The sequence below is a fragment of the Xenia sp. Carnegie-2017 genome, unplaced genomic scaffold (assembly GCF_021976095.1).
Source record: "Xenia sp. Carnegie-2017 unplaced genomic scaffold, XeniaSp_v1 HiC_scaffold_14, whole genome shotgun sequence".
Lineage (NCBI taxonomy): Eukaryota > Metazoa > Cnidaria > Anthozoa > Malacalcyonacea > Xeniidae > Xenia > Xenia sp. Carnegie-2017.
The window spans coordinates 8,230,872-8,257,626 of record NW_025813447.1 but is presented as its reverse complement, the minus strand read 5'-3'; the positions used below and the strand labels follow the sequence as shown (position 1 = coordinate 8,257,626).

Sequence of the window (26,755 nt, the reverse complement as noted above, 5' to 3'; positions counted from 1 at the left end):
ATAAACAAAAGCGGAACACGCACATTTATGCATGCACATTTAACTAAAATTTGTGGCATATTTAAATAGTATTGTGATGCAATTAATGATATTGTTTACATGCATTACAAGTTTTCGTGTCGCATGTGTATGAAATTAGGCATGTCAACCGTTAACCCCATATACCACACGTGATTATATTCTCTAGCTATTATTAAATCTATGTATAAAAAATCAAAAACAGTCGGCAGCTATAAAAAAAAACAAGAAAGCGCAGAAACAGTAAATCTATATTTGTATTAAAATTAATTTATGCCCATTACACACTAAAGAACACATCCAATATTAATTCAAAACGTAAATTAATTAGACAATGCCATGCCAACTTATGTTATGTTCATGTTTTCAGAGTTGGGGCACCCCATCCTGGAAGGACCACAGGCAGGCCGGTTCAGACTTATGCCACTGGTTGGCAAGCTTTTTTTTACTATGCCTTTAAGTTAGTTACCTCTATATATTGTCTTAGAGTTACAACAGGGCTTTTTCTTTCCTCTATCAAAACACATTGGTACTTTTGAACGGCCGTATTCGGTGCTTCTGTGTCCCGTCCTCGTCATTATTGAAACCCAAGTTAAAACAAACTGCCTAAATCACAATAAAATTACATCCGCAGATGACCAATGAGCGACATTAAAGCGCATTATATGGCTTAACAATTTTGCAAAGATAGATACTCTGTAACAGTTAGAGCGTGATCACTTGAGCCAAATAAGGTCATTTTGTCTAATTCTTGAGAAATTATATCCTATAGAGCACATTTTATCTTGCTCTAATCCTCAAACAGGAAATTATGTTTTGCTTTAAGACATCTTTTCCTATATTTTTTGTTAACATTTGATGTTGTAGTTAAGTTTGCCCTTTCCAATTATTTTTAGAGGAACTTGCTTCCTAGACATTCATCTGGACGAAGCCTAAAAAGTGCTTTTCTTAAGTTGGTTTGTTCAATATCTTTTACGAGCTGGAAAAAATCTCTATTAGTCGTTCCCGGTGCTAGAGTATGCTCTTCAGGACTTCCTCAGAAGAAATTTATGGATCAATTTCAATATTTTCCGCAAACTCTTTCTCTTCCCTTGAATCGTAAGCGATATATCGAATGCAGCTAATATGGACTGATACTTCCAAGTGAATAAAACTCATCCTCATAAAAGAATATTCTCCTTCGTTAAACAGTACGTCAGCTTCATCTTTAGTCATTGCAGGTACAGCTGCTTAATTCTTTGAGGTATCTGCATGGCACCTGTTAAAAAATTAAAAGTGCATTACCTAGTCAGTTTTAGTGTAACAAAATCATGTAAACTCACAACAACAAGAAATAACTCACCAACCCGTAACAATATAATACGATTTTTACCAAGGTTAATTCAAGATAACTTTCACATTTCGTAAATAGAAGGGCAGTGCTGACGCTGCTCTTGCATGAAGAATTATCTAGACAGACGTTGGCGTTATCAGAAGTTAACACCCATTCTTGACATCAATAATTCTAGATACAATCCGAAAACTGAATTTAATACTTATTTCACGTATTATTCATTTCAACTAACTGAAATAAAAATAAAACATTTCGAATTTTCGATGTAAAGCATTTTCAATTGGTTAACCAATCAATACAGAAATTGCATATATAGCGTTAAATGATGGGATTTTGTTGGTCTCACGAAATAATGATTTTGATTATGCGCAAATGATGACAAAATTTCAAAAAAGTTGTAAATATTATGGCGAATGGTATCTTACATTCAGACTTTTACACTTTTATAATGTTATTAAGAAGTTTTTTGAAGAGCTCGGCAATTCGCCATTTTATGTATACCAGATCACTTATAAAGTATGTTAAAGTTTGTTAACCCAATTGGATTTTTTCATTGTAAAATTATAAAGGTCAAATAAAGTTTTAATAGAGTTCATGATCAAGTGTTCTCGCTCAGTGTGAAGATTTTAATCCTCTACGAGCTTCTTTACATTCAAATCCCTTACGCTATATTCAAACGAGGCGTCAGATACGCGATCCCTGAATAAAACTTTAAACGAGGCGCCTGAGTAAAATGTTAAAAATTTGATTTAATTGATGATAACTATTAAAACCATATGTATATTATACACGTCAAATCACAAACTTCGAACAAAGATGGTCCGAAAACAACCTAATTATTTCTCTATCCATACGTAACATTTAACTGAACAAAGATTATTATTCCATTGTACAATATATAGACAATATTTTCATGTTTTACTCATCGCTGTGTTACATCAAATCTTCACAAATCGTCAGCTTCTTTCTTCTTCTTACCAAGCTCATCCAAAAGATCTTGGACAAATCTAAATAAATGCGGACAGTCATTACTGCAGACAAAGTTTGCAAAGATTTTAAAAACTTCCAACAGTGAGGGTCAATAGTTTCATATGTTAAAACAAATCATTTCAAAAATACTTCAACATAGCAATTTCGCAATTGCAGTTTGGAGTTTACAGACAAGACGTTTTCCAAACATTGTAGATTCCATAATTCAGAAAATTCTCATTCTGTACGCACTTCAATATCCAATACGTTCTTACTTTTGAAAAGTCTCCGTTCCTTGTTGCAATTGTTTTTTAGCTTCGTGTGTCTCTGTTGATAGTTGAAGCAATCTATAAATAAAAATTTAGGCAAATTGTTTGTAAGCGATTTTATGTCCTTTTGGAACAAATGAAAAAATGTATACCGCCATGATTTATTAACTGAATCCTGCAACAATTGTCAAAATTTAAACAACATTGTGTTTTCTGGAGTAATCACCAGTTCAGTAAGGGCCTCCAGTGTGAATCATATAGACCGTTAATAAGTAAAAACATGTCAACGACAAGTCGTAAACCGTACAAATCAAACGCACAAATTAAATTCTTACTGTTCATTTATGTCCTCAATGAAAACAGATCTGATTTCCGCCCCCTTTCGTCCGTTCGGCAAATCGTCTTTGTCGACATACTGCTGGTCAGATGAATTGCTTTGCACGCTGATTGCACGACGAACCTGGGAACGAACCTCGCTCAAGATGTTTTTCATCCTAGTCATGTGATTGGCCCGCCACTATGAGAAATAATTAAAACAAAATCACCGCCTGCACACTATGGTCTGCAAGACAGGCTACCCTACATCTAAAATTATCAAACTCCATTTCGAAGTGCATGTTAAGATAAACCGGCATGTCAAAGTTGTATCATAAAAGGCCTTCAGAAAAACACCTTTAGCTATATCATTGAATGGCAAACCTGTTCTTCGCTAACAGAAAGAGCAGAAAACATGTCGGCGAAGGATTCCAACTCTTCTCGCCTTTTTTTCAGGTTACTTCGGCGATCAAAAACAGTTCTACATATAACAGGTGAAAAAGATCAAGTTTTAAACGTGTGCTTTAAACGTTCGTTTTTTCAGAAATCACAAAAATCACGTAATCTTCTCATGCAGATTCGAAATATCGTACACAAAAATTCGTGTCGACCTTCTTCGTGTAGTTACTCTAGCCATTTCTTAAAGTTGTCGTGCAATATCGTACACAAAAATTCGTGTCGACCTTCCTCGTGAACTTACTCTAGCCATTTCTTAAAGTTGTCGTGCACAGTTTGTCGCCTCAGTTGACACTCCTCCAACACTTCTTTGGCTTTTTCGAAGTATTCCAGAAGACGCAATCTGCACACGGAGAGGAACGACAAAAAAAGTTAGAAATTTTTGTTTCAGATAATCCTTCTTCTTCGTTTACCTGCATTTTATTCGGGGTGGGAAAATGTATAACGCCAAAAAATGTATTATCACTTGCATGAATACAATGAACTGAAAAGTTTATGTACCTATATGTGCCTAGATCAAACACTATGAACACTAGTGCACTAACACATCCACTTAATCTAAATTCGTTTTGTTCAAAATATATTTACTGTCGCCTAATGCAGTTGGCCGTATAGTTCAACTAACATTTGACAGAAAGTTTTGTTAAATTTAAATTTAACAAAGTTTTGTAATGGACAAAAAAACAACCATGTGAATGAACACGTGAATTGAATGAGTGAAAATTGAAAAGTGCTGCTAGATACGTACCTAGCTACACATAGGATAACGTACAATAATGCATGTAACTTTTCACTGGTTCTTATTTTCTTTTGAAACAGCTTATTTGAATTGTTTAAGGTATAGTTATTTTTTCAGTAAGCAAATTGATCGAAACATCTGACAAACATAAGAAACTTTGCGAGAAGTGTTGATGATTTGAAATGAATAAATTTGCATAAATGCTATTCGTCATGATGTTTCGTCAAACCAGCGGAGTTTACCTTTCAAATTTATGATCTTCTAAGTCACTTTGTACACATTCTACGGAAGATTTAAACATAGTAAGGTATATTATAAACGTAGTTTCTATGTTATAAAAAACTTTATGCCACAAGGTTTTGCTCCTGATCAAGAAACCGAATGACAGATAGCCATCGCAATAGGCTAGGGTGCATCTTTCACGCATTTTTAAGACATTGTCATTTATACAAACATGGACAAGATATTGCAATTGTGGTTTTATGCGCAGTAACTTAATCACTATGAAATCAAATTTCATTTTTAGGCCGCAAATCCAAGGGAGGGAGGAAGGAGGGGATGAGCCCCGCATTTTTCAGTAAATAAATAGAGTACAGACTGTAAAGCAAAACGGACTCTAATAACAGAACCTGAGATACTCCCCCCTTTCCAAAACAGATTTGCGCACTTGTTTTATTTGCTTTTGAAGTACTTACCCAATGTATCAGAGAGATATTTTGTAACTCAGAAGTACCAAAGATTCGATGCGATAAAAACAATTTTAACTAGCGTAAACATTTCTCAGCGCATATGCTGATGACAAAAATCTTAGTTTGCTACTCTTCTCTCATTTACTTATCGGATGAAATAATCGAACCCATGTCTCGATGCCTTGAACATCATTATATGTATTCACTTACGGTGTTTTCTTTGAGAACGACAACCAAAACTATACACGATTTTCTCCACCTTTAGGGCGTACGTCTCGACGATCTTCGTACTACATTGACAATGAAGAATCATTAATAGCACTGTTTTTTCATCTGAGAGAGTGAACAGGCATTCTCATGACCAAGATCAAACAAATCTATATCAACAGTTTACTCACTAATTTTTAGCCTCGCCGACATTGTTCATGTTCTCCCATAGTTTCGTCAGTTCGTTTTCTAGCAGAAGAGATTGCGCGGTCGTTTGTAACAGCTTCAATGGTTCAGCCATTTGCATTTGAAGCTAAAAAGAGAATATACGAATCAACGTGGATGTGCGAGATAAAATGTTCCACGATAACGCCATAAATACGACAGTCATAGAGCAAAACAAAACTTCTCTTTTTTTACAGCGTCAAGGCCCAAATGCATTATGGTATTGCCAGTCATTTAGTGGTTGAATCAATAGAGCCCTGTATTTGGAAGAGTTGGGACACGTATTGTTCTTTGCATTTCGCATCATTATCATGGTGATTGGGTAAATATGGTCACATGGATAACTAGCCGCCATTTTTGTCCAAAAGCGCGAATTATAACCATCTTTTTGACAGGAGATAAATTACAAAATTTTTTTACAATGATTAGAAATCTACGCGCTTCCTTGTGGCAAAAACAGTAATAAAGGCGGATAAATTACACCCACAGCATGAAATAAATGCTTTTTTATTATTATGACATCTATAAACAACTGAATTCTAAAGGTAGTGATCACTGTCTATTCATGAATAAGAAAAGACAACAGAAAATTTGTCTTTCCACCATTTAATGCTCTATATTTGCTGGCTTTTGGCGGACGCGATTTTACTTCCGGTGTCCCAACTCTTTGTGAAGTAGGGCTCTGACCCCTACTGCAGAGAGCTCGTTTTGAAAAAGAGCTTCTACTTAACAATGTTCTCATTTCTTAATAAAGCGATGAAAACACCGTCGTGTCGCATATACCATAAAGTGCAAAAATATTCTACTTTATTACGTTGTCCGAACAAGAAGCTACAATTTCATATTACCGCTTCCATTTTTGTTTTGAAACTTTCCGTCTCCTTCGTTAAAATCTTTAACTCGTTCACAATTTCTAAAAGAAGACAGAGAAAACTGATTACAAAGGGGAAAATTTCATTCGAAAAAGAAGCCAAAAACCAGCAACATCAAACGCACTTTCAGGTATATCTTTATCATCACCCAATGTCTGCAAGACTTCCACTTCAAAATCGCAACTTTCATCAAAGCACAAAATAGAAATGAAATTATTTTAGAGCCAAATACCAAGACATTTCCCACAACCATTCAACAAACTACACGTCAAAACACATCTGCCTGTGAGCGACAAATTCTCATATGATGTTTTTTCTCACCCGTTGAGAAGTGTTTTATGTTTCATCACAATACACTGGCAATGATTCTCGATTGCTTTGGCACTATCCAAATACTTCTTTGCCTTCCTTCTCAGTAACATACTACAAACACAGTTCATAACAAACGTAAATGGCCTGGAACATTCAACATGGATCAGGAAACAATTTATCTCGTCAAGTATATCATCTCACACGACATTATCAGCAGCGGCCAACATCAGTTCCGTCGATAGCTCAAGATTCTTAACGTCGTACAAACAACGATAGATGCTCTTTGCTGTAATCTTAATGAAATAGATGATAGAGAAGACCTCGTACGAGCTAAAAACTATTAGCTTTTCAACGATTAATACCTTGCTGACAGTATGATCTTGTTGCAAATCATTCAAAGTAAAAGGTTTAGTAAACTTTGTCGTCTTCACTGGTGTAGAGTATAAATAAAGATATGATTTAAAAGGAAGTTCACGCTTGGCATGTAAGTTATTCGTGGGCTTAAGAGAAATAAACATTTCGCGATAACTTGAGCACACAAGTGACAACTCCACATTTACAAAGTTGACATACTGGAGAAAATTCTTTGACAGAGATAGATATTATCCATATTAATAGCGATGCAGATTCATATTATAATTAATGAACGGCTAGTATACTCACGATCAAGTTGAGTGAACAGTTTTTCCGAGGGTACCATATTGCCGCCAAGAACAAGAACAGGTTGATTTACCTATGGATGTAAAAAGTTAACTTTAGAAAATTTTGATTGGACACACTAACATAGATCACAACACTTTCCCTGAAATTCATTGCAATGGAAAATTAAATCTAGAAAGACACCCTTTCGTAAATCAAGCATTGTTTTCATTTCTTACTCTTGCACACCATCGCCTGTATTCTAAAAGCTCATTCAAACATATAAACTCAAAGAGTGGAGCGATTCACATACACCTCATAGCCATTGGAAGACGGCATTTTCACTACACTGATTGCTTGATTTGAAATATTTAAGCGATAATTTTGCCATCATTGAAGGAATGAATTTGCCGTTGATTGTGTGGGAGCGAGATTTTTGTGTAGAACTCGTTCAGTGTAAGTGTAAGCGACCGTTCAAAATACAAGCTTAAGTCTTGGGCAGAGCACCATAACTTTTGTTCAATTGATTTAGTAAACTTTTTTCATTCGTACTTTTGTCAGCGGATAAGAAGACACGGTTTCCATTGGAGAAGGTTTGAAAACGTCATTATTGAAAAACAAGTCCTGTTGACGAGCGCCAACTCCTGTCTGGATGGCCACAAGCTCTTGAAAACGAGCAAAGCTACGAAGGGATATAGTAGGTGAAACATTGCAATGAGAGCAATAAAAATATTTCTAAAAAGGTCAATGCTTTCCACGCATGAAAAAATACGCTAAACCACGATGAACTTCACTGGATATGAAGAACGCTTTAACAGCCAAACAAATGGATTCGTTAATGAGATAAAGTCCTCATTTTCTAAGATACTAATTACATTTACGTCTCGCGAACGAGACTGAAAAAGTCAAAAGTCTGGAGAGCAACTTACTTGTCATTGGGATTCGCGTAAATAGTATAAAATGTTCCTGAATGCAGGCTGTATACGTGGATTACCTAAACAAATGATTGGTGAAAGCTAAAGTCTTCGTGTTTCTGTACAAAGCACAATATTAAAAAAACAGCGCTCAAAAACTACAATAAACAAAACAACAATGTTTCAATGAAAAACTTTTTGGTAAATACCTTCATTGCTTTGATATTCTCAACAGCATCAAAAAGTTCATTGAATTTCATTCCTTTTTCCACGTCCGCCTCGAGAAGTCGGGCCAGAATTTTCACAAGAATCTCCTTCAGGCCTCTGGCAATAAATTTGTGAAAAGTATGAACGTGATTTTAAAAGAGAACCTCCTTAGTTGCTATGCGACGAACATTTTTTAGCAAATCTTCAAAATCATTAAATCTCTGTTTCAAATCTGCAATATTTACAACTTCACCTACATTTATTTCATTGGTTATTTTTCCAGTGAATAAATACATAAAAGTGCTGGAGTAAAATTTGCACAGGTTTCGCTGCTATGACAGAGCACAGAGCTTTTTATTTTGCGTTCTTGTTTTAACTTGTTGGAGAAAAAAATTGCCAAAAATCTTGACAATTTTCTATACTTCAATGGTTAATATCGTCAAAATGGTACAAAAACACATCGTTAATTGATCTTCGTGCGTGGAAAATGTAAAAGAAAGGAAAGTTTTCAGACATTATTTTATCAAAACAAATTGAAATATTTTGGTTCGGCCAGAAAAAATACACAGCTCATGCCATGCTTTCCTGAACTCAGTAAGTTTATGGGTGACCCCCATTCAAAAAAATAAAACTGCACATCACCATTACACCAAAACAACTGAAGCATTTCACGGTTTGCCGTATACAAAAATTAGATGACTCACTGAGAAAGTCTTGTGTGTTCTGGCAGTCTATCGCTCCACTCAACAGGACCATTATCGTCTTTTTGAATTCCCGAAATAATCCCGGGTTTTTTCTTAGTCAAGATTTCATACCTGTAGAAAAAGCAGAAAAGACCACTTTGAGCAAACAACAGCTCAACAAGAAGCAGCAATTAAGATCAGTTTATGAATAAAGTTTCCCTCACATCTTCAGTCGGTTCACACGACTCTGAAAAGCTCTGAAAGGCAGTTTGCCCGTGGCAACATGAAAGAAAGTAACACCAAGACTCCAAAGATCAATCTGGATAAAGATTGCAGTGTAAATGTAGTCCAAAATTCTTAGAATGAGTCAAAATTCCTGAACTAGATTAGCGACAAAAACAAATGGACTCGTTATTCCAATTCATTTTCTCAGAGTAGCTATGTTTGGATTGTATAAATATTACAATAATAATTGCATGCATTGATGTGCGCATTCATCAACACACACTCTCTTTCTTCCTTGCATGAAAAAAAAACAGAAAATATTTTGTCTTACATTAGCTCCAAATTGTTTAGGGGCCTGTCTTTTAAGTACTCCTCTTTCGTAAACGTCAGGATGCTAAAAAAATATTGTATTGAAAACAAACCCAAACAAAAAAGAGCTGACCATAATGTAGGTTCCCGCAGGATCCTAATGGACGAAAGGAAACTTTTTAAGATTCTTAAGATATCTGTTTTTCTAGGGAAATTTTAAATGCTAAGCTGTTTGTATCCTGTCATAATCCTGAAATTTCCAGAATCCAAATACAATCTTGCATTCAGGATCCTAACTAACAGAAACCGTGAATAAAATCTCGTAAATACGTTCAAAAATACTTTCTTCTGCAAACGGAATTGAAATTAATTTGTCTTTTTAAGTTGATCTTACTACAGCTGTCAGAAGCTAAAATTTTTGGACACTAGGAAATGATACTGTAAGAGCTTACAACCTCCGACCGGAATCCCTTAAGATCCTGCAGGATCATGAATCAAATTGAATATTAAAATTTAAAGATTCTATAAATTGAATAAAGGAAAAGTCTCAGACACAAAGTTTTTGATACTAAGTAAAGTATACTGAACCGATTCGTAAACATTAACGGCAAAGACAATTTTAATAAAATTTCAATACCAAGTATTCTTCCGTGCCGTAAACTGATGTGAATAGTTCGTCAGGTCCCAGTTCTCTTGCAGCGCCGAAATCAGTCAATTTGTAAATGGAACTGCGAAGAGAAGTACGCAAAAGTTTGAGTTTTATTGCTGTACTTTGAGTGGAGATGTTGAAATGACAAGAAGGAAGTATATAATTATGATCACCTGCCATCGTCTTTGATATATCTCAAAATATTTCCAGGTTTTATATCGCGATGAATCAGTCCTTGCTCCGTAAGATATTTCATTCCTGACACTAAGACAGAAATACATTATTTTAAAAAGATGAACTCAATTGTAATAGGATTAGAATGCTTCAAACATATTTAAATAGATATAAAACACCATAAATTTACACTATATATCTAGGGGTCACCGGAGGCCCAAGTTGTGCCAGAGCTGAGTCGGAGGCTCAGTACTTAGGAACTTTTTCCCATCTTCCGGAGGCGACATTTCGATGCTTTTTATCGACTCAGGTTAAAATGAATTATGGAGCAAAAAGTGTGGCATGTGCTGAAGTGAAAAGGAAGATGAAAAGTTGTCTAGAACTATAGTTAAAGGAGTAGTGGATAGCAAAATAAAATTTAGTTTGAAGTGAGCAATAACTCTAAAGATTTAACGTGGAGAGGATTCAAACTAAAGTTAGAGCAATGTGAACTGTGAAGAAGAGGACTGAAACTGAGCGTGGTGCCGGAACCAGGGGGAGGGGGTTGGGGCTGAAGCCCTTACAACTTTGTATGAACGTAAAGTTGGGGGGGTGAGCCCTCACCCCATAAAAACCGAAAGTTTACACGATTTCGTGATTACTTTGATTACTTGATAACTACTACGACTACGATGATCATTACGGCTCTTGTTGTTGAAGTGACTACTTGATAACTACTACGACTACGATGATCATTACGGCTCTTGTTGTTGAAGCATTCTGATTGAGAATGAAAAGTCAAAAGATTAAAAGTTTTATTGTCGTTTCTGAAGGGCTAGAAAAGTCTTTGGGTACAAGGAGCATTGCGATATTGTACAGTTGGCATTGCCCAATAACTATAAGTTTTAAAATGATACAAAAACTTTTTGATGGAAAGCACTTTAACGCCTCCACTCCCATCGTTGGGCCCTTCGTGCATTCAAACCTTCATTACCACAAAGATTCAGCCCCCTCCCAAACTCAAACCTTCTTCCTTCGCTTATGGCGTGATTGGAACATATGTAAATGGGAACATTGAGTTTGATGCGAACTGGAACTGCAGTCACTGTATGATATAGCCTTCAGGTGATGATAGTAAAGTGTTACAGTAATGACATGGTGTTTAAACGTCTTTATTATGACCTCAGTAGGAATGTTTAATGCAACATCAGGTTGATTAATGCATCAAGAAAGGAATACTTCATATAATGTTTCTTCAATACACTCCCCACAATGCCTCCTCAAACGTTTCATTGCAGAATCTTACCAACATCGAAGACAACTTGTTTGAAATCATTTTCTTCAAAGCCAAAAGAATTTTCAGGTCTCTCCAGCATGTGAAAAAGACTTCCCCCAGAACAATTTTCCATTATTATGGCATGCTCATTGAGCTTCATCTAAAAGAAGAGATCTATGTAGAACCATATAAATAATATGGTTTTATCACACGATTCTCTTTTTTACACAATGAAGGAATAAGTTGCACAATATTACCTCCTTCTCAATTGCAATTACTTTGACGATATTCGGATGGTTGCAATCCATCAATTTCTTGAGTACATCAAGTTCTCGCTTCATTTGATATTCATAACGATTCATCCCTTGAATACTAAAGATTTTGACAGCAAAGTCCTTCCCTGTTTCCTAAAGCATTATAACCAAAAAGTAAATCAGGTACACCTGCATGCCTTCTCCACTTCTTTTCCGGTTTTCACATAAGCAGACCTTCCAACCCCATAAATTTGAGAACCTTGAGATTTTAAATAATGCCTTGCTCAAAACTTGAGATTTGGTCATCAAATCCTGCAATATTCCCTTATACCCAAATATTTCCCCCGATAACCCTTAAAAAATGAAAAAATATCAACACTAAAAGTAATGGATAGTCTTAAACTTCAACAGTTAGTAGTTCTTAAGTTTTGCTAAATGGAAGTAAGAGCAGATGCCAAATATAGCCAAATAGTTGAAATTCTTTTAGGATTATCAACAGCAGTATCTTCTGTTTTGAAGAGCTTACTTTCTGCATATCTAACCTTAACAAAAAACATGCATTGTAGCATCAAAGGTTACTCTATAGTAATTATACATAAAATTATAATTCAAGTTAATCGAACAAAGAAAAAACGAGGAAAGCATAAGACTGAATACAGCTCTAGGTTGTTTTATTGAGATCATCATTTGTGCAATTATTGCAAAAATGTGCAAGATTTCGAGGCTAAACAGTAAGTTTGTGAGATGAGACCGAGAGAGTTGGAAGGTTGGCAAAAAAACCACTAAGCAACAGTTTGCATTTGTATGTGTTAGATATTTGATCACAGATCAAGCCATTGCATTTCATACCTTGTGCTGACATCGAAAAACACGACTGGTAGCACCATGACCAAGTTCAACGTCATTATACCAAAAGTAATTTCTGCTTTCAAAACGATTTCTCATTTCAAACATTTGACCTATGAGAGATAAATAAAATGTAAATACAGAGGTTCCTGATCGTATAATAGCTACTTTCTCAGTATAACAATTATCTCATCTTGGCATAAAATTCAGGGTCATTACGGCTAACAATATGAAAGGGTTTCGATGAAGATTAATGGTAAACAGTAGCATGGCACCTTACCCTAACAGGCGCTATGCAAGTTTAAAATTTCAACAACTTCCTCAACTAAACTTCACAATACTATGTACAAGATTCCCTTCGAAAGACAATCAATCTAAAATTTCAAAGTAGGTTAGTTCTACGTACAAACTTCGATATTTCTGTTTAAAGAAACATTTCGCATGTTCTATAATCCAAGAAAAACAATTTTATTTAAAGATACACTGAAAAAAGCGAAAGACTTAAATATCGTCAAAATGTAAACAAGTCATTAAATTCAATATGTATTTTTTAATACGAAATTTCAAAGCATAATCTGGGTTTGTAGACTTAGCAAAACAACTGAGCTGAACACACCTCTTTAAAATGGCTGATGAAGCAGTCCTTTCGCGTTAAAATGACCAGGTTTCGACAAAATTTCAGCTACAACACAACAGACGAGTTGGTAGACATATATAACCGGAAGTTACATGTACCAAAAAAGACTACGTATTTATTTTAAATGTACATTCTAGACAAATTGTGTATTATATATTGAATATTGAATTCCTCTCACATTTCAAATTCTTAAGACGTAAAAACAACATTTACATAAACGCATCAGAGCTTTTTAGCTTTTCACACAAGCATTAAGAATTTCAATAGTTAAACGCGTTGATTTTACGTGCATATGATATTGCAGGGTAAAGTCAGTAGAGTGATGTAATTTGGTTTAAAAATAACAGGGGAAGTCCCAGTAGTACCATACTTCATGTTCGCTACATAATTTGGAATAGTAGTAAGACAAAAAGCTGTTTGTAGGGTACCATCAGGCGATATTTCTTATTTTCTTTTACGTTTAAAAACAAGTTGATATTCGGCCGAAAAATCTTAAGTGTTTCGGAAATAGATCAACACACCTTAGGGCGTAAACTGCAAAATATGTATAAAAAACTGTTACGAAGCGCATAGAAAACGCTTTAAAAACACACCAAATGGTAGCTTGCAAACAGCCGGGTGAAATTCACCAGCCTGAACCATGTATTTTATACATAGTTAGACAAATCTCTCAAATAAAAAAAAGTTCAAAATCGAGCACTCTCATCCATTTTGAAGTTCACACCGATCATTGGACAACTGGCTTGAACCACTGTCACGATTTAAAACTGTTAAAAAACGCCTAAAAAATCGAAACAAACTTCATGGTAATTTTCTTGGATCATTGCATAGAAGCAGAACACATAAAAATTTCCTTCTAATCAAAATAATTGTTCCTGATATTAAGATAAGTCAATTCTCTAAATCCATGATCAAAAGAAGAGGTGCACAAAAAGGTTGAATAACCCTGATTGGGCTTTAGTTTGGCTATTTCATACCAGCATCAATCTACTATTTCGAAATAGTGATGTTTGAATTTCAAATACTACCTTTAAGAAACTTTTAAATTGTTTAACGTCGTCCTGTTCCACATGTCGACAATACTCCTGATAAAATACAAAAAAAATATACAGACGTTATGAGGTCGAGTTCTACACATTCCTCGCGTATTAGTTCAACTACGCATGTACAATAATTGATCGTCAATATGTGCAGATCAATGTTTTCAACTGGATTTGTATGCCATGTGTTTGACGACGATAAAGTAAACGAACAACCCACCTGAGCCATTTCAGAAGTAAGATTGAGCGATGGTAAGTACTTGCTTTGCAAAAAATGAACAAACTGTTGACCCTAAAGGAAAGATAATCACTGTAGTAGCCGTTGAAACACCAAGATTTTGCACAAAACTAACGCTGACTTAATACAACCGTACCTGCTTTTGATGAATGGTTTTCTGTACGATAGCAATTTCCTGTAGCGTCTACAATGAAATCAGAAAATGGAGAATATCCCGTAGCTTATATCAAAAACACATTATTTTTCGTAAAACATGAGAACATAAGTCAGCGAATCCCGTTAGACGTACAAGCATGGTTTGCGCGTCCGTCAGATCAAATTCGGGTTTGGATGGCGCCACAAAGCATGATGGGATAATGTTATTGGTGATGAAGTCTTGAAACGCAAGTGGACCGTTGGAGCCGTCTAAAGGGATTTGGATATAAGATAAATTTCGAGCATCGATATGCATTTAGATATTAAAGCAACAAATCACAAGATAACACAATTGTAAATAAAACAAAACAATCATATGAGCACTCAATATTGTAATATCCTTCTTACCCCAAATCTCAATGAGTTTCTTCAATATTCCGAAACAAGATTTCTGACACTACATTGGAATATTTGGCATAAATATATTCAAATTTTAGTCTGGACGGGTGGAATAAACTGACTCTTGCATCGCATATAAAAATTTGAACAGAACTTAGGATCAAAGTTCATTTACAAGAAGCATTACTTTGGAAATGATCATTGAGCTAAATATAAAAAGTGGAAGGCCATCTTTGAGTAAAAAAACAATCCTAAACTTGCATTAAGAAAAATTTTACCTTGAACATATTTTTGGGAGTGCGTGTGGAGATTGGGACTAGTTAAATTCTAGCTTAAATGTTGAAGGACGGTGGCCTAGCAGCTAAGTATTCAGTTCAATGAAAATCATTTAGATATCACAGACACGCTCAAGACTATAACTTAATTTCCATTTGCAAGAATATGTTGAACTTACGACGGGGTCTGTAGCATCAACTGCGCCTTGAATTATAGTATTGAGAACCTCCTTAGTGTTCTGCGGTTCTGGAAAGATCACAAGAAGAAACGTTGAATTCTTACAGTGTTGCCATTCATACAGGAAAATACAAAAATCTTACTTACCTTGGTTGAGTATAACTTGGACAACGTTGTTGTTCACAAGACAGGCGATGAAATGAATGTAGCTGCTCTTTAACGACATTTTTTCTCTTGTTGCCTTCAAAAGATCATAAACAGCCGAGGAAAATAAGAGAGCACGGAAATAAAATCTTCTACGTTAGAGCAGTTTCGAAACCTTTTTAAAAGCTTGTATTAGGATGTATGGGTGGGGGATGGATTTAATAAGGGAGAGGATTTATCTTAGGATATATCAGCGATGGATTTAATAAGGGAGAGGATTTATGTTAGGATATATCAGGGATGGATTTAATAAGGGAGAGGATTTTTGTTAGGATGTATCATGGATGGATTTAATAAGGGAGAGGATTTATGTTAGGATGTATCATGGATGGATTTAATAAGGGAGAGGATTTATGTTAGGATGTATCATGGATGGATTTAATAAGGGAGAGGGTTAATGTCAGGATGTATCATGGATGGAAGCAAAAGCAATTGTAATTTGTGTTTAACGAAGCACACTTTCAAAAAATATCTTGAAATCATGGTACGCATGAGAGCAACAGACTAAGAAAAAAGTTCGACATGCCAATACAACACCAAAAAGTAGCCACAGAAATCTTATCCAAAATAAACCAACCAAAATCATCCTTGATCCATTCTTGTCGCGTATGCGCGAGAAGAAAATACTTGAGGATAATTATGTATACCTGTGTATCAAGAGAGTCCGTAGGTCGACTGATAACGGAAAATATGGTACGTACAATCGGCATGAAAATTTCTTGAAGAAATGGAGTTATATGATTCTAATATTAAAAAAAAATATGCACTCGTTAAGCTCATAATCTCCAGAATGGAAAAATAGTGCTTTCGTAAGTTCAAGAGAGCATTATCATTATTATGTACACACCTTAAATTTCGATATGATTTGGTTAATCAAAGGAATAAACTCTTGGATATCTTTGGCCTTTAAAAGTATGCGGAGAATAAAACCAATGTCAACTTTCTTACATTGGAGAAACTACGCTAAATAAAATTTGACAAAACTTCTCCTCCTAACTTCAAAAGATGAAAGAGAAATGATTTTGATGGGTAAATTACCTCTGGATCTTTAAGCAAATGTGTAACGGCGACGGGAATGTACGGTAAAACATCTTCGCCAAGACATATTATCATTCGATGAAGGTATTGCCGCACGCCAGAGTGAATAAGATCTCGATGAATGCGGACGGTCAAAGCACGTAGGAAAACTGGCAAAATCTGTAATCGCAAGATTATACATGTTATAAACATCATCTCATAGACAGTCCGCTCTTTCATCTAACAATAAGCCACAAAGACAAGAAAGAGTTTAACAATTAGCTACAACGCACCTCCGAGAAACACGTTGTGCAGCCGCATAGTTTCATAGTTTGTTGGGTTGAGAACGCCTTGCTTAAACGACTAGAATAGACATGTGAAAGTTTAGACAAAATCGAAGAACTAATGACGTATTATTTATGTGACTTGATGATTCTTGTGACAAAAAGACGCCTCACCTTGCAAATGACGCCATGTGGAATAAACATTGCGCGTGAGGTAAGAACTGTTCTTCATTCAAACTACTTCTGTTTAACTGCATGAATACACGGAATTAAGAAGACAGAAAACAGTAAACTACAATACCTGCATAATAGACAGTGAAATCGAAATAAAACAGTGTACGTATTTCAAAAAAAAGAGTATTTAAAAATTCTGAAAAGCGACAACATGCATGTCTAACATTCCACCTTTTTATGAACAAAGTAGATACAAACAACATTGTATTTACAACATATCAATACCGATACACTATTACATGCAGATGTGTAATCTACTATACAACATGAAGTAACTTGTATAAGTGAATAAGAAGCTTTAGGCAGTTAAGTGGGAAAAAGAGCACAATAGAACTTATTAAATGATTCTTATAAGTTTATATATAAGAATTTATAAATTTTATAAATAAGAATTTATAAATTTATATATATAAGAATGTATATTTATGTATATTTAAAGTGCCCTTTTCAACAAAAATTTAGCGATATTAAATTTAGGTGTGATTTTCAACGTATCAGTGAAAAAAGTTTTTAAGTTTGTCATATCGTTCCATTTTTATTGCTATTTAAAGTTAGCAAAATAGTTCCTATTAATGGCCTTGTCCGTCGTTCGAAAAGTCTGGAACGACTTACCTTTGTGACGTCATGCAAGGAATTCCTCAATACAAAATATATATACCGACTACCTTGGATGACGTCAGAATTTGCCTAGACCCAGACTTCATGTAACGAAGGACAAGGTCCATTTGAAGACAGCTTTAAGCCTCCATAACAAGAAGACAATTTGACCAAATTGAAAATTTTTTTTACCGATATGTAAGATATTACATCAAGTTTTGATATCACTAATAAAAATTTTTGCTGATAGGGGCACTCTAAGAATCAAAACAAGTTGTATGAATGAAATTTTCCAACTCTATTTGAGCCCGCGTCATAGCGTTATCAAGTGATAAAAAATAGCGCCATCTTGCACAAAAACAAACCTTATCGAGGACTGCATTAAATCTTGTTACCAATGGAGTTAAAATACATCTCATGTCTTGCTCTTGTTTCTACAATACAAACGAGGAGAAAATGTCTTTCGACTTCTTTATTCATTTTCTCGTTTTCAACGAGAGTCAAATAACTTTCTGCATCTTGTGGAAGATCTAAATTTATATCTTAGCCAAATCATGACATCGAACAAAACGTGCGTATCCTTACCTCTGGGCCAGAGCCACTGAAAACGATAAGCAAACCAGCAGTTTCGTACAAAAACATCTACAGTAAAGTATATTACAAAGTATATTATACACTGTGCAGTAAATAACCTGGTCAAAGCCGTAGTAAAACCCACACATCATAAAAAGACGATCGTATCCATCAAAAATGCTTAAATAAAATACATCCATTCACAACCAATATGCGTATTTCGACAAGCAAATGCGCAAAATCTCATGGATTGGACGTACAATACACATCGTTAGGATACGAGTCCTATTGTTTTAAATGTTTGCAGCGCCCAAGGTAAATCTAAAATCTCGTTGGTAGGCCTCTTATCGCCTACAAGTATACCTCGTCATCAGCTCAAAATTTAGCTATACCGTTGAGAAGTCAACATCCCAGATGCAAAAAAATGAAAGAAATGTCGTACCTGATCATCAGCGGAAAACATATTTTGATAGCCATTGTTCTATAAGGAAGATACACGTAACGCATTAAAACAGAGAACGTACAATTACCGAATCTTCTTAAAAGATGATACAGACTATTGCTGATTCAAAACTTACAGGAGACAAAAGAATAGCTTGAAATCTAGTGAAGACATCCGACGCAAAGCTGTGCACGTGATTTCTAGAAAATTCAGAAGTAATACAAATGGTACGTCACGTGTAGTTTATTAATGGTGTTGTTTGATAGTAAAAGCCCAATTAAATATGACTGACTTAACAATGGTGGGACGTAATAAACAAATAAACTCGTTAGTGAACAACGGAACTCGTTAATGAACGACTTAACACGAGAATGAACAATGGAACTCGTTAATAAACGACTGAACACGATAATGAACAACGGAACTCGTTAATGAACGACTGAACACGATAATGAACAACTGAACTTGTTGATGAGCAAATGAACTCATTACGTAAATAACTACAACAAATGAAATATTCTTAATATAAATATTAAAGCCCAGCAAAGTGCTTTTAAGAGCCATTCAATACAAAAGTAACGTTTCGTCTTGACTCTCAAGACATCATTAGACAGTATTAAATTACAAGTATAGAGGGATATATACATAGTAGCTATTTACATATTATTAATTTACATGGTGGGATGAAAACGTGAAAGTAAATGTGGGATAAGATTTCGTCCCATCAAATAATTTAATATTAGGTAAATAGCTACTATATATATCCCTCTATATAGTAGCTTAACTGTAATTTAACACTGTCCGATGATGTCTTGAGAGTCAAGACGAAACGTTACGCTTCTAAAGAAAAAAATTTCTTTTTATACGTTATTTTTGTATTGAATGGCTCTTTTAAAAGCACTTTGCTGGGCTTTAATATTTACATTAAGAATTCGCTTCCCGCCCGGTATATCCCTGGTCACAATTCAAATGAAATATATAAAAAAAATCGCCATCAGCACACTGACTTGTGACTTCTTAGAAATCTCGCTACAAGATAACATCCACGACTACGGACTTTACAGTTGGCATGACTCAAACATCGCTCGTCGAGGAATGAACTCTGCAAAAGATTATCGAGGCTAGAAATCAAAGCAAAAATTGAAACGCATTTACTACGATATAAAATCAAACACAACCAAACGAACCAAGACTTCAGGAATAAACTGAGGTTGCGCAGTGAAGAATCGATCGTAGCGCACCAGCAATTCGAAGTACTGGAACGGCACATAGAAGAAATGAATAATTGTGAATACAAAACCAATATTAATGACTACTGTGGATCATAACTCGCAGTGAAAAGACTTACTAAAATTGAAACAGAGAAATGCGTCTGTGAAATTATGTTGCTTGATATTAACTAAAAAAGAGAAAGTTTATACATCAGGTTTGGAGTAGAGTGAAGCCAGTGACAGACAAAGGGAGTAGTTTCAGTTTTGGGACTATCTACGGCAGAAGCAGTTTCAGACGATTCGACGTGCTTCGCGAAACAAGGTTTTAAAAACATAAGTTTAAAACATTGGTACACAAGAAATCAGTTCTGATCCAACGTGGGTTTCACGAGAAAGACAGACATAAAACTCACCGAAGAAAGTATGTTTTGCATAATCTCCCATTTTACAGGATCGGTGTACAACTGTTGGTTCTACGACAATCGGAAAGCAAGAAACAAAAAAAATGAAACACGAATCAAGAAATTGTAAAACACAAAAATTCAACGAAAGATTGACAAACCGGGACAGCTTCGCCCAAATAATAAACCATTCTCATTGCGACTTCAACATCCATAAATTCTAAATTCTTCCAGTCCCTGCATGGTAGAAATCAAGAAAACGGTGTTGAAGGAAAAGGAAGAAAGAATTGCAAGGATATGATGTGATATAAAAGCGATATTCACAAATGATTCTATTATCATTTACAGACCTCCGAAAAAGTAAAAGAAAACATTCTGGAAACAGCCAAAAGTGATGGTAATTTAAATGGCGAAGCAGCGATGAAAGTACCGTACGATTAAGCAAACTGAGGCTACCGTCTTTAAGGGCAAGCGTAAATTTATTGCATTATTTATGACGTCACCCGTGGTCTTGCATGTAGCACTCGAAAGCTACCACAGTACACTTCACAGAACTAAGTAACCACTTTACAGGAAAAATTGCTTTATTAGTCTCATATGCACCGCTCAATTACCACGTTTTGTAACAAGCAGTGAAGAGCCACTTCGAACGACTAGCTCACAAGAACACAAGCAGAGACGAACCACTTCGAACGACTAGCTCACGGGAAAACAATTTAATGTTTCACAGAAAACAATTTATGCATAACAAATAGAAACAAGAACAAAAAACTGTGCGAAATGAGGAAAAGAGACAATGGGCGTAGTCAACTCCACAATTGGGTGGCACATTACTACATGCATTTTCTGTTTTATTAAATTCTTCTAAAAATAACTGTTCCTACGGATAATAATTTAGCAAAGTTTACCACGTTATCGCTTCGAGACCCCCCTCCCCTTCAATTATTCAGACTGTCTAAGCTCCCGCTGATAGAGTACATACTTAATAAGTTTTAATACTTTGAATATTACCTCAATGTATGCAACACATACTCCATGACAGTCGACAACAACAAATTCGGATCCTTCAAAAGGAGAGATCATGTATGTTCAAGGTAAGTGTTTGAACCTCCACATCGATAGTCATAACGTATGTTACCAATTGACCAATATTTTGAAACAATATCTTCAACGTTTTTCTAAACTCGAGGAACATCACTTCGTCGTCACCCTGAAAGTTAAACAAAATAGTTTCATCTTTCACACCGCACTTTCACGTAAACACAAAAATATCCGTACTATATCACACTTCAATTTTCGGCGGAAAGCTCTAAGCAAACGATGGGTATTCATTCAATTTTATTATTAGTCAATGGTGCAATTGTAGCAGCTTTTAATCATTATAGCCAAGCCAAATGAGCTTTGACAAGTAAGAGTTGCTGGTGAAAAGCGTTTTGTGGTTCAAGATTGCTGTCTTTAAATGACTAACAGGATTATGTTTTCAAAGAATACAAACAATCACAACGTTAAAATAGAAAAACAATGAAATGTTTTCCAGAGAAGAGATATCTTAAAGAAAAACTCTCGTTGAATAATCCACCAAAATATGCACACTAAAAACCATACAATACCTCTTGATCAAAGTCGTACGATTCGTCGTATTTCATTTTTTGAATAACAGTTAGAAGCAAGCCCTGAACAAAAAATCTTATAAGCGATCCACAAATACGAAATCAAATCCAAAAGGAAAAAACATTTTTCACCTTTATGACGCCTTTTTGTTCGGTCGACAAATTTGGCGACTGTCAAAGAGAAAAAAACATACTGGTCTGTTACAAAAATATGTTAAGTAAAGGGGGAAATTCAGATAATCGCTAACACAAACCCAAGAGAAGAACAGCAAGAAATTTGCACTCAATAACTAACTAAATGTTCTAAGTACAGGGGACAAGTCAAATAATCTCTTACACAAAATCCAAGAGAAGAACACAAAGAATTTTGCCGTAAATAGCTAACTGAATGTGCTATTTGTGACGGACTTTCTAAAGCATTCATATTAAAATTGAGCGTCAAACCGTACTTGTTTAAGTAACGTAATGTAATCTTTCGCAAAACTGTGTACACTTTGTGATATGTCATCGGCTTCATTTGCAAGAAAGCTATCAGAAAACGAAATTGAAAAATATATAAATGAACGTTAATACACTATTTGAATAGCTATAATGTACAACAGTGTACGCTGAAACCAAATATTTCAATTTCTTCTACATTTAAGAAAGACAATAAATGAAGGATCGCCTCAGTAGCTATGTGTTCACAAGACCGCAGAGAGAGAGAGAGCGCCATTTCTTTCTTAATCCGAGTGTTTTGTGTTTCATAATCGATCTACGATATAAATATTGATATAAAAACACAACACACCCAAACATATAGTTGAGTTTGCTTTCGATAATACTCAACGTCTTTGACGCTTCGTCTTCACTGCCTGCCTTTTTAAGCCTGTTAAAGCAAAAAATTGGACAACATTACTGAAGATACGCGTATGTACAATGCGTTATCTAAGCCATCTTTGTGTGTCACGAGTCTAAAAAGTGTTACATTACTTTGACCAGCAGATAATCAACTGAGTGCCAGCAGCGTTGATGAGTTTTGCTAGTTTAGCCTGAAAATCACTGTCGTCCGACTAAATGAACACACACACACAAAAAAATACAACTTTAATGTTAATGTAGTTAACTATATCAAACAACAACCTTTTTTTTGGCAGCATCAACAAATGTAAGAACGCTATCTTACACCATAATGTTGTAATGTAGTTTGCAAACAACAAGCATGAATTCTTACCTCACTTGGTGGTAAAACTTTCGTATCTTCCAACACTTTAAGCAGCGATTGAATCAACTGTATTTTGTCTAGCGGCAACATTCCTGAGGTGAAAAGATTTAGGAATTACATGAAGCTTCAAGCTAGACCGTTCGTTCATTGGACAACGAAAAAATCAGAAATTGAGGAATAGGATGGAGAAGATAAACAGAGAAATAAATAAAACAAAGGTAGACAAACATGCTCACCTTTATTTATAATCTCAGCCAGGCAATCGCAAGCGCTTTCCTGGAGCAGGTCGATCGACAAGTGGTTCAAAAATATTCTGTTACAAGTAAGAATGAAAAGATGTATCACATGGTCAAGTCAAATGGTGCACGCTAATTGGTTCATTTAAGGTATGAAAGTAATGAAAGTAAGGAAAGCAAGGTGCTAGAAGGAGAAAAGCACAGCTTAGTACGTCGTTCAGTGACGGCAAAAAAATTCCTAAGGTGATTTTGAAGTATATCGATTTGTTGGGTCGTTTTTATCATTTGGTTTTGTTAGCTCACGATCAGAACCTGTCTATATACTGTGTTAAATGTTTTTGAATGTAGTAAATTGCTTTCTTCATAAAGTAACATTCTGGTTCTGGCAACAATTTCATTTACATATCCATCAAAACGATGCTTGAAAAGCCAACCGGAATGCGCAGCTAACAACATACATGTAGGCATATGAAATATTTGTTACCGTATAAATTTATCATTAGCAATCAAATTAATGTCGATCCACGAAACATATCGTCCAATCACATCCAGACACAAACATATAATTTGCGGTTGAACGTTTTCAACATCACTCTGAAACGGGAGTTAGTTTGCGCGTAAATGCTGAGAGAGTAAATACTTCGGAGTAAACATTTCCACATCATATATAATTTTTTCCTTGTGGATTAGAAGGGCAGGAACTAGAGTACAGAGAAATTCGCCCAACATATTCAATACATCAGTCAATAAAGGAGGAAGGGTGGGTGGGTGGGTGATAGACGCAGATTCCCCGTTGGACGACATCACAATGTGTATTAACACGTAAAAACTTAACTATTTGTAAGATTTTATTCTTTCAAAATTTTTAGTCGACGACATTCTTATAAATAAAGGTTATTTCGAAATTAAAATAGAGCAACTATAGCTAATTTATATAGCCTAAAACGATTCTGAAACGCGAAAGTCTCACTTTAATCGCGTATTCGCTAACGACAGATTGTTGAAGCACATTATTCACCAACTCCAAAACCATTGCAGTGTTCATCAACTAATTCAACAACGCAATTGAACTGTGAGCATGAAAACTCCATCCTTACCAATATTTTGTACCACGCTTCAACCAACTCGTTCACGCACTGCACACGCATCGCATCCTTGACCAGCGTACTTTTCTGTACATCCTATAGGATGAAGACACAAGAAGTGGTTTTAAACATGAAAACAACACAAGGAGTATACAACATCATACTACAGGATTAAGTGGAGCAGAACTACCTGTTGTGATTGTTGCACTTCCCTGTTGATAACTTCTTCATCGATATTCTTTAAGATTGTCAAAAAGTTTTCCATTCCATTTTGTCCAAATTGAAGAAGTGAAAGAATATCAGAGAAAAACGACGGCCACTAAAATAGGATTAACATAACAATAATCAGTGTAAAAAGCCTATAGAACATGCAGACTGTATTGAAAACATCTGGCTTTTATCTCCTAAGGAGTGAATAAGGACAATACAGATGTTGCTGAAAGCCTTGATGTAGAGCGAAATTAATGAAAAATTGTTGGTATTTCTGCAAGTTGTAACTGAACTTGCAAATGAGAGCAAATGGACTTTCCCTGGTGAAAATCATGAGCAGGATCTTGCTTAGGATCATAAATGAACATTATTTGAGATCCTGTAAAGTCCTATCTTATCCAAGATCCTGCAGGATCGAACACAGGAATTTGCCAGGGCTGCAATGCATATGTGATTCTGGATTACCACATGGTAAGGAAGGTGCAGTTTAGTATCAAATATGCACCGTATATTTCTAAATGCATAGAAATGGATTTATATTATTTATTGATTTAAATAAATTTCCAAGTACGTAGATATCCTAATCAACAAAATGTTCCATCATGATATCATTATTATAATGCGACAATTTCTTTCAAAAATTAAGTGCTTTCGAAATGACAGACATTCCATTTCAGAAACACAAATTTAACCAACATTTCAGTCTTCATGGGGAGATAATATAAGCGCAGCCGACATCACAGTCAGCTCGTGCTACATTTTACGTACAAACCTTTTCAGGATATTCATTGATGAATATCAAAGTGATAACTTGGGCTCCTTTGTTTGATATGAATGACTTTTCCTTCTCCACATTTTGTAATGACTATGTAGGAAAAATTTGAAAATGAAATAATGCATGACAAAAAGACAAGACGAGACGCTAATAAATCACAGGTTCAATGGTATGATTAAAATTTCATAGAAACTTGAAACTTGCATAAGCTTTGGACAAAATCTTACTTTATGAAGCCAGGACATAAGCATTTGTTTAAATAACTGTTGGTCCGATTCAGCCATTGCATTATACCTAAACGCAAAAACATTAAAAATGTGAAAATATTCAAGGAAAGATGTTGAATTCTTGCTTCTTAAAAGAAAATTACTTTCATAAAGACATCACAGAAATCCTCATGTTAGTCATTGTTGATATATTCATACCTCTTTTTGGCATGGTGCTCAAGGACTTGAAAACAGAAGAACTTATGGTGATCTGAGCTGCAACACAAAGATAAATGAGCAAAGGATTAAGATAGTAAAAGAATGGATACATACATTAATAACATGTGACATTTATAGCCATCAAACCTTGCAGTTCCTTGCAGAAGAGCCTGGCCACAAATCTTCCATCCATCAGAAGAGTTTTTGAATTGCTCAAGATATGCAACAGTCTGTGTAGACAAATATTCAAATAAATTTATAACGTACAGTTATTAAATTAAGTTAATTACACTAGACTTGAGGAATTCAAGTTTCAACATCAAATTATTCCTGACGAAGATAAGACAAACCGTTAAATACGGGACGAAACCCATTTAAAATTAACAATAGTAGCCTGTCCCACTTTTACTTACCTTTGATTGTGCCGATGGATTTTCAAGTGGCGATTGTAAGTATCCCTGTAACGACTGCTCGTCCATTACTAGTTGTACTTGAACTATACGTGAACTATACAGCTATCTTTAAGAGTTGGTCTTTAAAAAATTGGGAGACAAACATCACATATCTTGCAACCACGTGCAAGCCTTTGGGAATCCGTGATTTTCAACTACATTCTAGTTGACGAAGATCGCTTCCACCTCTAACGCGTTTCCCCTAACTATTTCTTATGAAGATTTAACGTGTCATTGCTGTAGGCAGAAGGAAATAAAAATGACAAAAGAAACCAACAATCCTAAATGACACAAGTAAACATCTTGGAGAATTTCACAACACCGTGTTTTTATT

General features: G+C 35.2%; 2 protein-coding genes across 4 annotated transcripts; both read right to left on the bottom strand.

Annotated features, from left to right (window-relative positions):
* Nucleotides 1-2,080: 2,080 nt before the first annotated feature.
* On the bottom strand, nucleotides 2,081-13,606 carry LOC124434860 (serine/threonine-protein kinase TBK1-like). Of its 3 annotated transcripts, XM_046984785.1 has the most exons (27): nucleotides 13,375-13,606; nucleotides 13,176-13,241; nucleotides 12,563-12,672; nucleotides 11,717-11,866; nucleotides 11,490-11,619; nucleotides 10,204-10,294; nucleotides 10,019-10,109; nucleotides 9,404-9,466; nucleotides 9,072-9,166; nucleotides 8,869-8,979; nucleotides 8,167-8,281; nucleotides 7,973-8,037; nucleotides 7,596-7,725; nucleotides 7,068-7,137; nucleotides 6,767-6,834; nucleotides 6,606-6,697; nucleotides 6,414-6,515; nucleotides 6,217-6,275; nucleotides 6,069-6,133; nucleotides 5,187-5,308; nucleotides 4,999-5,078; nucleotides 4,342-4,381; nucleotides 3,605-3,703; nucleotides 3,289-3,385; nucleotides 2,925-3,106; nucleotides 2,596-2,667; nucleotides 2,081-2,358 (listed from the first exon to the last, which is right to left on the bottom strand). In XM_046984785.1, the coding sequence occupies exons 3-27, from the start codon at nucleotides 12,665-12,667 to the stop codon at nucleotides 2,298-2,300; spliced, it is 2,355 nt and encodes a 784-aa protein (XP_046840741.1). In that variant the 5' UTR covers nucleotides 12,668-12,672; nucleotides 13,176-13,241; nucleotides 13,375-13,606; the 3' UTR covers nucleotides 2,081-2,297. The 3 variants fall into 3 exon arrangements, with proteins under 3 accessions (XP_046840741.1, XP_046840740.1, XP_046840742.1); XM_046984784.1 differs by having other exon boundaries at nucleotides 13,176-13,606; XM_046984786.1 differs by lacking the exons at nucleotides 13,176-13,241; nucleotides 13,375-13,606 and adding an exon at nucleotides 12,840-12,885.
* LOC124434859 (exportin-T-like) lies at nucleotides 13,285-26,608 on the bottom strand. Its single transcript, XM_046984783.1, has 39 exons — nucleotides 26,383-26,608; nucleotides 26,117-26,199; nucleotides 25,970-26,026; nucleotides 25,772-25,838; nucleotides 25,542-25,634; nucleotides 24,750-24,878; nucleotides 24,572-24,655; nucleotides 23,959-24,068; nucleotides 23,475-23,551; nucleotides 23,248-23,330; nucleotides 23,007-23,086; nucleotides 22,825-22,902; nucleotides 22,484-22,562; nucleotides 22,167-22,205; nucleotides 22,035-22,097; nucleotides 21,563-21,634; nucleotides 21,436-21,488; nucleotides 20,586-20,661; nucleotides 20,437-20,496; nucleotides 20,161-20,211; nucleotides 20,000-20,068; nucleotides 19,820-19,914; nucleotides 18,949-19,012; nucleotides 18,813-18,851; nucleotides 18,383-18,439; nucleotides 18,163-18,231; nucleotides 17,141-17,217; nucleotides 16,976-17,045; nucleotides 16,704-16,862; nucleotides 16,513-16,569; nucleotides 16,313-16,408; nucleotides 15,609-15,702; nucleotides 15,463-15,530; nucleotides 15,018-15,066; nucleotides 14,764-14,879; nucleotides 14,611-14,658; nucleotides 14,457-14,528; nucleotides 14,225-14,281; nucleotides 13,285-13,977 (listed from the first exon to the last, which is right to left on the bottom strand). The coding sequence occupies exons 1-39, from the start codon at nucleotides 26,446-26,448 to the stop codon at nucleotides 13,951-13,953; spliced, it is 2,883 nt and encodes a 960-aa protein (XP_046840739.1). The 5' UTR covers nucleotides 26,449-26,608; the 3' UTR covers nucleotides 13,285-13,950.
* Between the last annotated feature and the right edge of the window lie 147 nt (nucleotides 26,609-26,755).